Genomic DNA, 17,256 nt, shown 5'->3' with positions numbered 1-17,256 from the left:
AATTGAAATCAACCTAACATGATAAAAGTAGATCGTTTAAGAAAAACAATAACACTGAGCATACTGTATAGAACTCTTAGTAAGCTATAAAAGACATGAAAAATCTTGAACACAAAATGATAAAAAACTGTGAAAAGTTTACTCACTAGACATTATGCACGAATATGATTGATATTTTTTGTCTTTATATTATTTAAGGATCTACTTACCCTTCCAGAAACAACGACATCAACCCCAGTTTGTGGTTGGGTTTGTGTTGTTCAGTCTTAAGTCTTTTACATAGTGTTTCGTTTATGGTTGTGTTTTTATTTTAGCCATATTGTTTTCAGTTTTTTTTCGACTGATGAGTATGATTGACCCTTTGGTATTCTTCGCCTCTCATTTGATAGTCTTTGTGTGTTTTTATCGATCTCTGAGTCAAATCATTTTTATAAATTTAACTGTAGGGGAGGATTCACCATCCACAACCTCTAACCTTGCATCATTCTGTATATACCTGCCCCATGTCAAGGCCCTGTGATTCAATAAAAAAAACTCCAGAATATTGAGTATGGTGCATCAAAAGCAGTCAAAAAATAGATTATTTACAAGAAAAATGCTTACAAACAAACAAGTTCCGATATAATCGTTCCATTGTATGCTAGTTTTCTTATGGTAGCCTTGACTTCTTTATATCTTTGACATATATGTACTCCTACACGTTGAAAATAAGCATGCGTTGGATAATTGCCTTGATTTCAATGTGCAGAATTCCATGTTTGATAATAAACCTTTCACTCTGTTTGAAGAGTCTTTGATTTATTCGTGATGCCAATTTTAGGTAAGTGATCAAACATAAGTGAAAAGTCATTTGAAAAAAATTAGTATTTTATATGTTGTAATTATTTACCAAAAGTCAGTTGTGTTATTCAAATTAGAAGATACGAAATGGGGAATCAAATAGTTATAAAAGGTATCAGGCTTATAATTTGATACCCCAGACGCCCGTTTCGTCTACATAAAAGTCACCAGTGACGCTCAGAACAAAAATAGTTCGTAAGCCAAACAAGTATAAAATTGAAGAGCATTGATGACCTTAAATTCCAAAACGTTTTGCCAAATACGGCTAAGGTAATCTATTTCTGGGATATGAAAATCCATAATATTTCGAATAATTAATATTTTTGCAAACAGTAAAGGAGTAGGTTCGATAAGGTCCTTAAATGGCCCCTTTTGTAGCTAAAATTTCACAATATCACAATGAATCATTGCTTATACAGTGACTAGATAGAAAATAAAGCCTGTGGTTGAAAATTTACGTTCCTGCGTTTTATTCATAACGTTATAATTACATTAGATGTATGTTTCATTATAATACGTTATTCTGATTGGCTAACTGCACAGCACGTGCTATTCCTGAAACAATTGTATTAGACAATAACATTTATCATTCATGATGACACGAGGTCCCACAATAAAGTGCACGGGCAAATTAAATGAAAACTTGATAAAAATCGTGTTTTCATGATTCTAGCTAAAAGAATGTAATTATAAGTATTGAATGCTTCTTTTTGTAACTTTATAGGGTTGTAAAAGCGTTGACCGTGCGCAAATTTTAAGTATGAAGCGCGGAAGCGCTCATACAAAATGTACTTCGGTCAACGCTTTTACACCCCAATAAATTTACAAAAAGCAGCATTCAATTCTTAAATACATGTAAGTAGTACTTATTTTGATTTTGCACTCAAAAAGTCAAAGAAAGTTGGTAAATTTCCATCGATTATTGGACAGAAAACATAGAGCGCATTCGAACAACAGATTTCTTTTATAATAATGTTTGTAAATACATTTTACATGTCTACCTTGAATATCGAGTTTGTCGACGCCTACACTGAATGTTTCCTGGTCCTAAATTTGGTTGAAATTCGGCTGATTTTGTAAAAATTTGCCAAAAGCTCATATATTGACCTATTTTTTATGTACAAATCAACGCTTTAGAATAAACTTTAAAATAGTTCTATTTAACCTTCTCACATGTAAAACGTTTTCTTCTTGTTACATTGAACTTTATAATTGCGGCCAAATTGTCGCGATGAATTTAGTATACGTATATGTCGAGTTTAACTAAAATAATAAAGCGGCCGACACAGTACCATAATCTATGACAAATGAGATGCTTTTAAAGTTTAAAGTATAATTTAGACAAATGCAAGCAGCACTACACTTACTTCACCCGTGTATGGCATGGCGAAAACATTTCTAAATCTTTTCAAAATTATTGTTTACTTTAAATAACAATGCAGATGTTATTGATGTCTTCACCTATTGATTTAAAGTACTGACGAGAGAATCATTGTTTTAACTTTTCAAATTATTTGTATAACTCTTTGACGTGGCTCAATATTTGTTTTTCGAGGTTTTGATTTTGATTTTGGGCGTTCTTATTGGGGATTGGTCAGGGGGTCCAAAGACTTCTCTTGAACTGAATTTTAATGTGCGTATTGTTATGCGTTTACTTTTCTACATTGGCTAGAGGTATAGGGGGGGGGGGGTTGAGATCTCACAAACATGTTTAACCCCGCCGCAATTTTGCACCTGTCCCAAGTCAGGGGCCTCTGGCCTTTGTTCGTCTTGCATGATTTTTAATTTTATTTTCTTGTGTATAATTCGGAGTTTAGTATGACGACAAAAGAGATGATTTCAGCTTTCCAATTGTGAACTTTCCATTTCTAAGTAGCAACTTTCCAGCAGCACCTGCATACGGGGTATATATCTCCCAACTGATACGATATTCCCGTGCTTGCATTTCCTATCATTATTTTCTTGATAGAGGGTTGCTGCTCACAAGGAAGCTATTAAACCAAGAGTTCCAAATGGTGAAGTTGAAATCATCCCTTCGTAAATTTTACGGACGCCATCACGAGTTGGTTGAACTACACTCCCCTTCCCTTTCATGAATGTGACCTACCGAATTAGACTTTTTACCGGATTTGTTATCACATAAGCAACACGACGGGTGCCACATGTGGAGCAGGATCTGCTTACCCTTCCGGAGCACCTAAGATCACCCCTAGTGTTTTGGTGGGGTTCGTGTTGTTTATTCTTTAGTTTTCTATGTTATGTCGTATGTGCTGTTGTTTGTTTGTCCTTTTCATTTTTAGTCATGGCGTTGTCAGTTTGTTTTAGATTTATGAGTTTGACTGTCCCTTTGGTATCTTTCGTCCCTCTTTTATCACTGTACTAATATACATTTTTTTAGGGGCCAGCTGAAGGACACCTACGGGTGCGGGAATTATCGCTACATTGAAGACCCATTGGTGGCCTTCGGCTGTTGTCTGCTCAATGGTCGGGTTGTTGTCGCTTTGACACATTCCCCATTTCCTTTCTCAATTTTACACATTAGGTCTTCATGGTGTTTTTTTTTTCAATTGTTATATCGTTAGTTTTCATATCTTACTTACTCGGGAAATAGTATATGTCATTATGGTGTACTTTACCGCTTTAAATTTCAATTAAAAAACTGTTCCTGTTGAAGTGTCTTTTAAATTTATATTGATTTTTGTGTTGTATGTTTATGAAGTATATTTTTTGATGCTGAATCCCATATTAACCAAGTATGTCTGTTTGTGTTGCTTAACAAATTTTGACAGTTTATCTAAATTATAAACAACTATTTTACAAATGCAGTGGTCAGCATAGCTAGCTATACAATCATGTTTAACCAATCTTTTCTTGTATCAAAATCTGCTTTCCACTCGTTCCGTTAATTAATATAGTTTGATTTTGTCAAATTTTATGGACCTCCCTCTTTTTTCAGTTTAGGGAGCTACCATCTGATTTTTATGGAGGGCTAGGATGAAAAATTTTGTCCTGCATTTTTATTTAGTTGTAATCTCTGTCCTGCCTTTTTATTTTTCACTCTATTCGGTCCTGCCTTTTTTTTTATTAGTTATCCTGACTTTTTTTTACCTAAATTGTCATCCTGCCTTTTTTTTTTGCAAAGTGTCGCATCCTGCCTTTTTTTTTTTACTCAAAACTCCTGTCCTGCCTATTTTTTTCAAATTTCATCCTAGCCCCCCCATAAAAATTAAATGGTAGCTCCCTTACCTTGGAATCTGTTATTTTTGTTGATACGTAATTCAATTGAAGATCATGCAATTTCAATGCTTGTTACCACCAAATTAGTCTGTTTGAATGCTGAATTCTTCTAACACACATGACTATGACTGAATAAATAGTCAACGATCAATCTTACAGGGCGATGAATCAAGTAATATGATTCTGTACACTACAAAATATAATATATAACAAGTCAAAAAGGGTACAACATCACCATTAAATATAATAAAATGAACAAATATTAGATATTTCGGATAACAGATATCCTTCTTCAATAATAGCACGATGTCAAATGAATCATGTAAATATATTAAACTGAGAAACTTTTTCTAAATCTTGAAATTTATACAATTTAAGCGAACACCACAGAGGCTGATACAATTTTAAAATTTCCAAAGACGGCGCAAAGATTACAAAGATATGCCAAATGAAAATAGTTATTTTCGATGTGAACTGGCACAACTCTAAATGTCCAAAGGTTGTGACAGTTTATATGTTATAACTGCATTTAGGGCAGTCCTCAAACAAAAAAAATCAAAAATGTCCTAACCGATCCAAGTTGGTACATGTATAATATTTCAAATTTGACAACGGTAGGGCAATTACAATAGAAACTACACATTTAAGCTTCCCAAACGAATAGCAGTCTTATAAAGATCAATTCAAATTAAGACTCTATCAAAATCTTGAAATTTATACAATTTAAGCGAACGCTGGAACAATTTTAAAATTTCCAAACACGGCGCAAAGACTACAAAGATATGCTAAAATAAAAATAGTTATTTACGATGTGAACTGGCATAACTCTAAATTCCCAAAGGTGGTGACAGTTGAGATATTAAACAACTGCGTGGAAATACAGTCCCAATAAACAGTCCTGACCGATCTAAGCTGATATAATATTTTAAATATGACAACGGTAGAGCAATTGCAACAGAGACTGCGTATTTAAACATCCCAATAATATAGTAATTTGATGATAAGAAAAATGAGTAATAAATTTTTACTAAGGTTCAGGAATAGAACGTGGCTGCGTATTTACACATCCCTGCCAACTGTAATTAAAACTAGTATAATTAAAAAATTCCTGCAAAGTGTAAGGTAGCAATACACAGTTAGGAAAAAAACTTAAAATTGACACTCAAAATTTTTAAACACCCTCTTTCCCCTCCTGTCTAACAAAGAAGTCTTTATATGTGTGTTATGCATGTATATACTTATAGAAAGAGAATCTTCCATAGATTTGATTTCTAATGGTCATAAGGGTGAAATATAATCCCTCTTGGGTGTAACCATGGCAACAAGCTGCATTTCTTAGATACAAAATATAGCAAAAAAGGGGGGTGAACATGTCACAAAAGTCTCCAAAATTTGGTCTAAAGGAAAATTTCAATCAATTACAGTGATACCTTTCCTGAATCCATAGGTTTATATCTACCAAGTGGTCCCAAAAAAATCATATGCTTATCTGCTCGTTTTTCCATAAAATTGAATTGAAAAGATCGAGCACAAAATCTTTGTTGATAAACACTACAATAATGTATGGACCTATGAACGGTACGGATAGGAAAATACGGACTGTCAATCATATAAATGGCCTATAAAACATGTTAAAAACAATCTTAATGTTCATATAAACCCACTAAGAAGGCTATATTATTCTTCAATTATCTAAAAATCAATTTTATTGTACAAAAACTTTCATATTTAAAAAATTCACAGGGGCCATAATGCGAAACTAAACTTCTAACTGTGTATTGCTACCTAAGAGTCTGGACAGTACGGAAGCCGGAGTTACTGGACACAAGTGAAAATAAGCAGCCACGTTCTATTAATTTATTATAGTTTCTTATATCATCGGTTTCCAATTACATTGACATTATTTAGCAGCGACTTTGTCCTTGGTTGACATATTGTAGTTATTTTTAATTACAGAGTACTAAATCGTGTTGCACAATCAGTTGTCCTTCGTGTCAGATTTAAAATTGTGGTCTATTTAATGTTAATCAAAAGGATGGGGTCTTGTTGATTGAGAGCCAGTCAATTTTACACTGTCTTTATCGGTTATAATATGAATTGTGTTATAAAACGATTTATTACCACACATTTATCTACACCTGTTGAAAAAATCACTTATGACATTTTCCAGATTAAGAACTTTTCGTTCTCTATGTAAAAAACTTATTTCCACTTTATGTGTACTGAATGTGAACTGAAGGATATTTTGGTCGGGAACAACATGTTTATTATCACTAGAATTATTTCAATAGAAAAGTTGTGTTCTTATGATTATTATACTATTTGATTTAATTTCTCTTGATAAGTAAAAGGGTTGAGCGCTCTAAAACATATAATACCAAACAACATTCCGTATGTGCCTGTTCAAGTAAAGTGTTTGTAATTTACAAATATGAATACACATCCATTTAAAACAATTTAAAAATGACAAATAAAAAATTGTTTTAATACTTTCTTGCATAAAAAATAATAGTAGAAATGTTTAATTTCCTCTTATCTCATGTTTCATAATATTACCTTCGTTTTTTAGGTATTGTTTGTATTGGTATTGTTATAACAACATCAAATGGTAAGTCAACTATTTGTTATAAATTATATATTGCATGCTGCTGAACTTGGGATTTTGTTGTCTACCAAATTGTTATTAAGGCATTACGTTCCTTTTCTATGGTTTATATATTGTACTTTTTTAAAAATTAATTTTCCGTGTAGGCTTGGTGTATTGTATAGAGTTTTGTTATTTGTTGAATGCCTTACATTGGATTAATTCATAATCTAAATAACTTTTTGTTTTCGTATAATGAGGTCAGACGTCTCATCTACGTGTATACAATGTGCATTATGTTGTTAAGTTTAAGAATATAACTTTGGGTTTTTGCGTTAAGTGGTTGGTTTCATGAATGTTTTTATTTGAAGTAAAACAAATCTTATTACTTAGAATCAGAAATAATGTTTTTGTGCTCCTTGTACATCGAGTGTTGTGTATTATTTTATAAAATCGGTCAGGTCTTTACTATTATCACAATTATTTTTTTTAGATATAATCTAGGAGAGATAATAAGAAAATCGTTTCGCATATATTAAAACATCATAAAAAAGTTTACATCATTGTTTACTGTGGACCATTGGTTTTTAATTCCTCAGATATAATTTTCTCTTACTTTACCAAAATGAGGATTTTACCACGCTGATATTAAAAATTTGTAATAAAAAGTATTGATCGTCGTACTAGATTTCAATCTAAAGGTCAAGCAAAATTCCCAAAACGTGCATAGATTGTTCATGAGAAAAAGATTTTTTTTGTAAAATAAAATATTTCAATGAGACTAAAAAATAAAAAAATGCTGTCACTATACTTTTTTTCTTGTTACAGGTAGATACAATGAGAATTTGCCTTTCATTTGCATTAATCATTTTTTGCTTTAAGAGATATTCCCTTATAAATGGTTAAATTAAAGAAAAAAGATTTTAAAAACATTTTATTTGATATTGAATGAAGTATTTTGGATAAGTAAAAAGTGCAATTATAAATAACTCATTTTTTCTTATTCATATAAAATGTTATTGCAAATATGTCTCAAACTTATTGTACAATCCATGATATAAACTGTATACATGGAATCTTCCTAAAAAATTATCTAAACATGAAAGAGCTAATCTGTAGCAGCTTAACAGTTTAATATACACAAATATGTTCCTTTTATTTCTTTTTATCTGTCCTCTTTTTTTTTTTTTTTTTTACATATTCGTCATTATTTTGATGGTGTATTGTAAAGCAGATATTTAACAATCCCGTTCTTCAGAACTTAATTCATATTTGTTTAATTTTTTCAGCTTTGACATGTTTAAACTGTCCAGATATTATTCACCCTAGATTCTGTCAGCATGTGAGGCAATGTCCATCTGATGAGGTACTATTATTTTTTCTAACTCACAGACATGCTTGTTAATTAATGATTATAAAAATATTTCTGTGCAGTGAAATAAGTATTGTCAAAATTACACGTGACAATCATTATGAATTTGAAACGCTCCTCCTCTGTATAGATATGTACATCTCTGAGTTATTGCAATCATTCAATAACATGCTTAGTATCGACCACTTTCACTTTTCTTTGTGAATTTACGCGAATACCACAATTTTTATTTGCTTATATGCTAATAAACTTTCAGATAAATTATTGGTTACTTTTTTCTTCTGAATTGGTTATTGAATTTAAAATATCTAATATAAAACATATTCACTTAAACTCGCCTTACCATCCTTGCAAATGAGTTTTTTTTTTGTATCACTGATGACAACAGAATTTAACACTTTTATACAACATTACAATATCTTATATCTAGGTGATACGAATTAAAAACATGACTTTTTATTATCAGGTTTGTGGTTTAGAGAAGTTTGTAGACTCTTATGGTGATGTTCGATACAAGCTTGGTTGCTTTTTACCAGCGGTAATCATTACAATTCAACATTACACATTTCAGAAACCAAAAAATAAAAACAGATTTTCGAATACTCAAACATCATTATTATAAAACAGTTAAAGAGGCACTAGCTTTCAAATTCCTGTAGACCAAATTGATTTAAATTCTCATAACATGCTCAAACGTATATCCAAATTACAATTAGTCTGAAAAAAATAAATTAAACAATTATATACCTATATGGAGTTATTTTCTTTCAGAACGACAGGTCATTCTTTTTCAGAATCAACCCGGACGATACCATGTTTCAGTGATATATGCTCCAAGGCATACAATAATGACCTGTGTGAGGTCATTATTTTTCTTGATAAACATGCAATCTATGATTTACTTCAAAACTTTATTCGTCTAATAGTTTTTTGTTGCCGATTTGGAAATTTATTTTTTAAGTTCAATCGATGATAGGTGTAAGAGAAACCGTCATTGTAGTCCCGCATTTTAATTTTAGAGACAACGTGAAGTTTTGATAATTTATCGCTACAATAAAGAAACATTATCATATATGTCAGATGAATTTTAATGTAGACTTTCATAAAATAAATCCAGATTTAACATATTTGTGTGTAAGATTTTGAAAATCTTATTGAGTCAAACTGAATAGGTTGATTGATTTTTGGTTGCTTGCTTAACGTCTAGTGGCAAATATTTCATGCATGTTCAGAACGATACACACTGAATAGGAAATCATACTGTGAACTACATATGTTTTTATTCGTCTTCGTGTCAGTTCTTAACTTTTAAAAATTTATGTATACCTTTTACTCTATCAAATGATAAACTAATATTAAGATAATCTAATATTCTATTGAATATGATTAACGTATCTCACGAAAGGGTCGGAGGGTATATAATAATGTCCTGATTATCTTTTAATAAAATGTATTGCTATTCAAAAGACAATCTTTCTGAATTTTTCATTCGATTCAAGTAAAATTGTTAAAAAAAATAACCACTTTTCCGCGATAGAAATAACATAACAAATAGAAAAAACAAAATACACCCTCCCCCTTTTCCATAAGCTAAGTGATACAATAAAGTACTTACAATGTGTCTTGTATTTGTCATACGCCGTTATCGGACGGTAACAATACATGTGTGTCTTACTTCATGCAGTTAAAGTAATATTTTTATTGTGTATGGATAATAATTTTTAAAAAGGTTTATATCTAAATTATTTAGTGAGTTTTATTTCACATTCTAAATGAGCCGCAGGGCGTATTAAAACCTGAACGCATTAGAAAGGAATATCCCACTTTAGTGTTGTCGGTAAAATAGGATACTATTTACAAATCTTTATAAAATTAATGTTTTTTTGACGGTATATAAGTCAGATAATGCGGTGTGTTCCACGACAAGAAAAACCTTAAAATATTCATTATCTGTAACAGAATTTACTCGATAATATATATATATCAGAAATTCGTTTGGATTTTAGTCTAGACGTCACATAATTAACCATCGATATAACCTCCGATTACTTTCAACGGACATATAAGCCGATATAAGCATCAACATACATATAAATAGATTGCAACCTCGTGCAATTGGATTTTTTTAAAGTCTGTTTGATTTCATTTTAGAGATTAAAAATAAGTTAATTAACGTTTTACCTGTTTAAGAATGATTTATAAGTAAATCGATCCAGTCAACGAAAAGGTTCACCTTTGTTTCATATTTAATGTTGACAATCTTTTTCTTTTAATGGCTGAACACGATTTATTCATGCGTCACCAATCGCTAGCTAATAGGTTAATTATTGTTCACATAAATACGGATTTAATAAGGTCGAATTATTTCTTTGTTTTGTTTTTAACAAAATTGAACCAAATTGGCTGCTAAAAACGAATTATTATTACATGATTTCAATTTTATAAATGATTGAACCAAACGAAATCATATTCTAATTATTTTCATATCTTTTAGCTATTGCCCATTTTAACGTTAAATGGAGAACATTGAATAAAACCCCCCCACCCGTTTTAGTTGTTAAAAAAACAAGTACCATTTGATTTCAATAAGATGTTCTCTATTCATCATTTGGAAAATTCATAGTTTGATTGACAGACAGATGGGAAAACTGACTGAGGAACATTTAGAATATGCAGTGTTTATTGGATGATATAATTGTATGTTGTCCAATGTGGACGTTTATAAAATAATACGTATTGCAGGTATGCGATCGACGAAAAAGATTACTCAATCTTAATCCTCCAACCTCCGGATCTGGGACCGGTCATACAAACTGTTTTAAATGTTGTACATCAGATATGTGTAACACCAATGGTTGTGGAGAAACAGGTCTGGTTACCTTATGATTTTGTTAACAGTATATGTGGTAACACGGTTTTGTTCTTCATTTCGAGGATTCGAACTCACAAGTCACAAGTATGATAAACTTGGAATTACAAATGTTAGATTCACATTCACGTTTGTCATATGATTTGACAATGGTCGATGTTTAGTATATATTTTTAAGATATGGATGTCTGTGGCATATATTATATAATAATTTCTGAAAGTTTAGATGTTGTTGGACTTCGACATTCAGATTTACGTCATCTGTTGGTACATAGTTCTGTGTGTTTAGCTATGTTGAAAGCATAATGCGCATATATATGTCAAATCATGATAATACTAATTTTTGATACTGTATGAGAACTTGTAAAATTTCTAATGCTATTTATGCTAAATGTGTGACATTTTGGATACTGTTACGTTTTTAAGTATAATATATATTCTGTTTAAATCCTAAATATTTGTTTACAGATTCTTTTCAACACAATAGTAAGGTGTGTTACAACTGTGAAGGAAGTCTGAGAGGAGATGTTTGTCGGCAAATATCATTTTGTAATACCAATGAGGTAAACTGTTTTTCCGTAATCAGTACGATATTTTACGTTTGAAGTTAGATTCAAAACAAACCGGACATAGTTTTATAATAAAGTTAATTGCTACCTTAGTTTGATATTAATAAGTATTAAAATGTGCTTTGTTATTAAATGCAATATCAGTATTTAGTTCAAACATATAATCTTAAATCAATCCTAATTCTATCTTATTCATTCTTATGTGACGTCATTTTTCATTTTTTGATGATCTGTTTTACAAATTCAAATGACGTCATTTTTTCGTCATTTTTCAGTTTCAAATAAGACGTCACTTGGCGTAGAGGTTTAAACTTATTCGGATGTGTCTACTTTTGTGTTTCAAATGTCTGGTTATGTAAATGTATTTCAGTTGTTTCCTGTAATTAGTTAATACTTCAGTTTTATCATGTACATCTTTTGAATATTCATTTTATAACATTTACTGTTTGCAAAAGTATAAATTATTCTAAATTATAGGGATTTTCTGGTTAACAGAAAACCCTTGCCGTTTTTGGCACAACCTTTTTGATCTTTTAGTCCTCGATGCTGTTCAAATTTGTACTCGTTTCGGCTTTCAAACTTTTGTATCTGGGCGTCACACGTAGGTCTTGTGTGGACAAAATACACTTCTGGCGTATTAAAATTTTGAACTTGTTGCCTTTTGTTGGCTGTTGTTCGTGTGATTCTTTGTCAATTGTGTTCTCCAATTTATTTTTATTGTAGTCCTGTGTTGTCATTTTGATGTTATATTTCACATGGCCATAAAAGTGCGAGGTTTGGCATGCCACAAAACCAGGTTCAACCCACCATTTTTTCCCTTTAAAAATGCCCTGTACCAAGTCAGGAATATGGCCATTGTTATATTATAGTTCGTTTCTGTGTGTATTACATTATAACGTTGTGTCGTTTGTTTTCTCTTATTTTTGAGTGTAAATTCACATTGCGATAAGACGTGTCACAGTACTTGTCTATCCCAAATTCATGTATTTGGTTTTGATGTTATATACATATGTTATATTTGTTATTCTCGTGGGATTTTGTCTATGTGTGTTACATTTTAGTGTTATGTCGTTGTTCTCCTCTTATATTTAATGCGTTTCCCTCGGTTTTAGTTTGTTACCCCGTTTTTGTTTTTTGTCCATGGATTTATGAGTTTTGAACAGCGGTATACTACTGTTACCTTTATTTCCCCTCAAAATCTACCAATAAGCAATGCTGGCATGCATGTGTCCGAATTTTGATTCAAACTATGTCACAGTTAAAATGGCATCAATAGCATATTTTTCTTCCTATCAAACATGCCTGTAAGTCATATTTAGAGTTTTGTTGTGAAGGCATTCATACATATTTTTATGGAAAAGCATATACTGTACATGGCACTAATACCAAACTAAATGAGAAGCGGATATCAAGATACAAGAAGGAAATAAATGAACAATATTAAAATATTTGAGAAGTTGAAAGTAGATACTGGTTGTTTATATTTTCATAATCTGAGATGTGACGAGCATGTGATATGTTTACATAATTAAACGATATAAATATTGAGAGAGGTACGTAGATAGAGGAATATGCAGTGTGTCCTGAAAATCAGGAAAAACATACTATTAGCTCTGTATTGTTGCAACACGATTATCCTTTCATCAATCCTAATAAGTTTTCTAATATCTGTAACGTTGTTATGTACGTGACGTCATGATAAAATTCAACAGTTATAGACAATTACAATAAGACATTTAGTTAAAAAAAAAATTAACATATAGCTGAGAGGGTGATATAGAAGATTAGTAACCCTCGTAAAACATTGTCAACCTCGGGTTCGCCTCAGTTGACACTGTCTTGTCGGAATAACAATCTCAGTGCTCTATTACCCTCGCAGCTATTTGTTATTTATATAATATTTTACAGAGTAAATTTAGATCTTCATATTTTAGATGTGTTACATGCAAGAAGGAACACGGCAAGGAGAAGTATTTTATAACAGTGGATGTATAGAGAGTCACGTATGTAACTTTTGTTTCAATTATTTATTTATATTCCTATATCTATTTTAATGAATGTGTAAAGAAAAGGAAAAATAAAAATCACAAATATACTGGACTACGCGGAAATTCAAAACGGAAAGTCCCTATTCAAATGGCAAAACCAAAAGCTCAAACACATCAAACGAAAGGATAACAATGAATTACTGGATACAGTGCTAGCAGTTATTTCAGTAAAACAAGTTTTTTTTTTAATATCGTATTAGTTCAAAGAAGTACAAATATAGACTAATTGGTGTGTGATCGACTTTAATAATTCTACATGAGGATTTCTAATTGTAAATGTTGTTTTAATTCAATTCTTTTGTCATTTTTTTTTAACAAATTGTCTTTAACATGTCTGTAAAAAAGTGGCCTGATTTCCTATTTTGTATCCAATGCATCGAAGCAGACAAATCGGTACCACACGAGGGTCTAGTTTTTGTCTATATTGTTTTGTTTTGTTTTGTTGGACTTGTTTTTGGTTTTCTTTTTCGCCAACCTGTCACTAATTTATTAGTTTTGAATGAATTCTTCATTTGTATATTTTGCCTTTTTAAAAGTCCTCTACTTTAATATCGCTTTGACATAGTTCGTCTCTTTAATTTTGTTGATATTTGCTATATTTTTGCAAGCATACCAAATTATCTGCAGCTTTTAAACCCTTGCAAAAAATCCCTAAGAGATCCGGATCCCTAGGTTGCCGGTTTTAAGACACCGTGTTTCTCCCTATTCAGTATTCCGACATTTGATTAGGAGTCAACATTTCCGCGATCTTCATACTGGACAGTTTGTATTAAAGGAACGACCTAATGTATTCATTGTGTGTTTGTTTTTTCGTTTTGAACATGATTTTCTTTTCGCCGAAAAATATTTTCCAAACAAAAATGAACAATCAATCAAACTATCACAAAGTTTTTTAATCAATATTCATATTTCTTTTATATATGAGATTTGTGTAATGTTGTTGCAGATATGCATGTCCATTACTGCTCCTGTAATAGGTCGTAGAGATCTTGAGACATCGTACAAGCGTGACATTTTTAAAAGATCAGGTCAAAACCTCCGCTGCTGTCAAGGTCATCTTTGTAACAAAGAATATGGATCTTTACCAACCCAGAAACCTGGAAGTCAAAATTCCCATCCAACACCAACTTCTAACATCTTTACTCAGTCACCTCATATAAGTATGTTTTTACATTAGCATATTCTTGTACACATTTAGTCTTTCAAAACATTGTTACCTTTGCAACTACATTGTAAGTCTATTACATTTTGTTTTTTAGTATGATCTGTTGCATCTAAGCACTTCTACGTTTCAACAAAATAGAACAATTTTCGGTAAATATAAAACCAAACGGCCAACAATTTGAAAAAAATCAGAAGTCTTTACAACTCTTTTTACGCTTTAACATTTGGATGCTGTTTTGGAACAAAATGACATTTGTTCTGCAACCATATGTTTTTTGAACATACGGATGACGTAAACATATGATTGCAGAACAAATTTTCAATTTTACAGATTTCTTATAAAATAGTGTCCTCGTTTTTAACGGCCTTCAAAGCCTTTGTAGTGCTTTATAAATTCACAATACTTAAAAAGTGCCTCATGCAATAATGCAGTTCTCATAAATGTTAAAACTAATTTTGGTACCACAGTTCCCAAATTCTTAACGGTTCTTCAGGTTGAAAGTAACATGTTTGGGCTCCTGATGGGAAGTACATTTTAGTCACAAACTTTTGTCGTCCCAGTTCAGATCTGACTAGTTTTGTATTGGCCATGGTATATATTATCGAACAGTTGTATTAGCCATCTAAGCTTCTTGGATTCAGGTAAATTTAGATTATAACATCGAATTACACAATTTAATTGATAACCAGCTGTATATATATGTGTATATATTTATGACAATGTCTGTCTATGTTCTATGATTTACCTTTATGATTGTTCAGTTATTTTACATTGAATTTAGGTATATGTCAATCCGGAAAACAATGTTATAATGGCGGGAATTGTCAGTCATCAAACTGCATATGTCCAGATGGAGTTTTTGGTGACCATTGTGAATACACAGGTAACAAGATGTATGCATGTGCCCAAAAATTGGAATTGTTGTTGATAAATGGTTAAATAATGGTTTTAAAAATAATCCAAGTATAAATGTTTTTAACACTAACGATTAAGCGATTGCCATTTAAGCAGTATTAAGTAGTATTTTTTTTTATTAGATAATAATGAAAAATAAAAACAAAATTAATTTAAAAACCATATGAAATTCTTTTACAGATACTTTTTACATTTAGTACTGAAATCACAAATATGTTGCTTTCAACCGGTGTTTTTGGTTAGACCGTTATTATTCAAATGATTGCAAGTCTTTAAATTTCTGAAATTAGGATATAACATTTTTATGATTTTTTTGTTGTTTGTTCCTTTTGCATACTTAGTACACACTTAACATTAAGAATACCTATGGTTATCTTATTACTGATTTAGTATGTAATTGTTCTTTCAGATACACGCGGTACTACTTTTCTGCTCGTATTTCCTCAGACACAATTCCCGGGTTGTCAATCCCCACAAGCACTGATCGGAACAAAACAGAATGGAGTTTTTCACAAATTCTCTTTTTCCTCTCATTACAACACTTCTATACAATTCTCACCAAAGCTGTATAACATACATTTTAACCGGAGTGTTGCGATGACTTCGGATGGAACATTTCTTCATGGTGTTGCATTATCATTCAGTTCAAAAGTTAGTGTATATGCCTTGACATACTGTAATAAATCTACAGAGAAATACAGTGAAGGCTATATGGCTATACCAACTAATTTTCTATCAACAAAATACATTGTTCCTATGTATACAAGTTATTCGTATAATGCTCTAATTGTAGTAGCAGCATATAAACCAAACACTATAGTTAACATTCATCAGAAGCGAAATAAAGCAAAATACACATTTAAAAACATTGTTTTAAGTGCGTATGAAACCTACCAAATTTCAAACTCTTATGATCTTTCTGGAACTCTTATTACTAGTACTGAACCCATAGCTGTTGTGAGCGGCCATGAGGGTAATTACATAGCAGGTGGTGGTTATAATCCTTTTATGGAAATGATTCTTCCATCAGATCAGTGGGATAGAGTGTATGTGATTCCACATATTGCCAGACGGCCATCCAAGATTGTCCGAATTTATAGTAATCAACCAACAAATGTGACGGTTCATTATCAGTTCAAGATAGAATCAAAATCCATTCCCGAGAGAAGCTTTGTAGATTTTGATCACGGCATGATATCGTATTTCAACGCTAGCAATGACGTTATGGTTATGGTGTTTCCTAAGGGACTTGCTGATTATTCCGGTGATGCCTTTATGATGACAGTCCCGGGTATCAACCAGTACTTATCAGTATACGAGTTCGCGGTACCGTCAGAATTTACTAACTATATAAGCATCACAGTATTATCAAATGCCCGGGATGGATTTATTCTTGATGGGAACCCAATGCATCACGAGAACGGAAGTCATATCTTTGGTGGACCGAATCACTATTCTACATTTACAATGCCTATTCATAGTGGTGTTCATCAAATTAGTCATACATCAAACGTCCGATTTGGTCTTTGGGTATATGGTGACGGTCCGAAAGATGGTTACGGGTACCCGGCTGGAATAGCATTCCGAACCGATACTAAGTAAAGCTTAATTAGTCGGAAACACATTTATGACACATATTAAATGGTATTTAAATCTT

At 31.6% G+C, this 17,256-nt stretch overlaps 2 protein-coding genes across 2 annotated transcripts in view; both read left to right on the top strand.

The window, feature by feature from the left end:
- Positions 1–17,256, top strand: part of LOC143048714 (MAM and LDL-receptor class A domain-containing protein 1-like) — a 180,227-nt gene that overhangs the window by 17,699 nt on the left and 145,272 nt on the right. The window lies entirely within an intron of this gene.
- Positions 702–17,254, top strand: LOC143048713 (uncharacterized). Its single transcript, XM_076222551.1, has 10 exons — positions 702–820; positions 6,647–6,685; positions 7,951–8,027; positions 8,500–8,571; positions 10,776–10,902; positions 11,371–11,465; positions 13,406–13,474; positions 14,466–14,679; positions 15,466–15,567; positions 16,009–17,254. Exons 1-10 carry the CDS (start codon positions 808–810, stop codon positions 17,199–17,201), a joined length of 2,001 nt encoding a protein of 666 aa, XP_076078666.1. The 5' UTR covers positions 702–807; the 3' UTR covers positions 17,202–17,254.

This window comes from Mytilus galloprovincialis, chromosome 10 (assembly GCF_965363235.1).
Source record: "Mytilus galloprovincialis chromosome 10, xbMytGall1.hap1.1, whole genome shotgun sequence".
Classification (NCBI taxonomy): domain Eukaryota; kingdom Metazoa; phylum Mollusca; class Bivalvia; order Mytilida; family Mytilidae; genus Mytilus; species Mytilus galloprovincialis.
The sequence above is the reverse complement of the archived record's forward strand: the minus strand, read 5'-3'. Positions and strand labels throughout refer to the sequence as shown.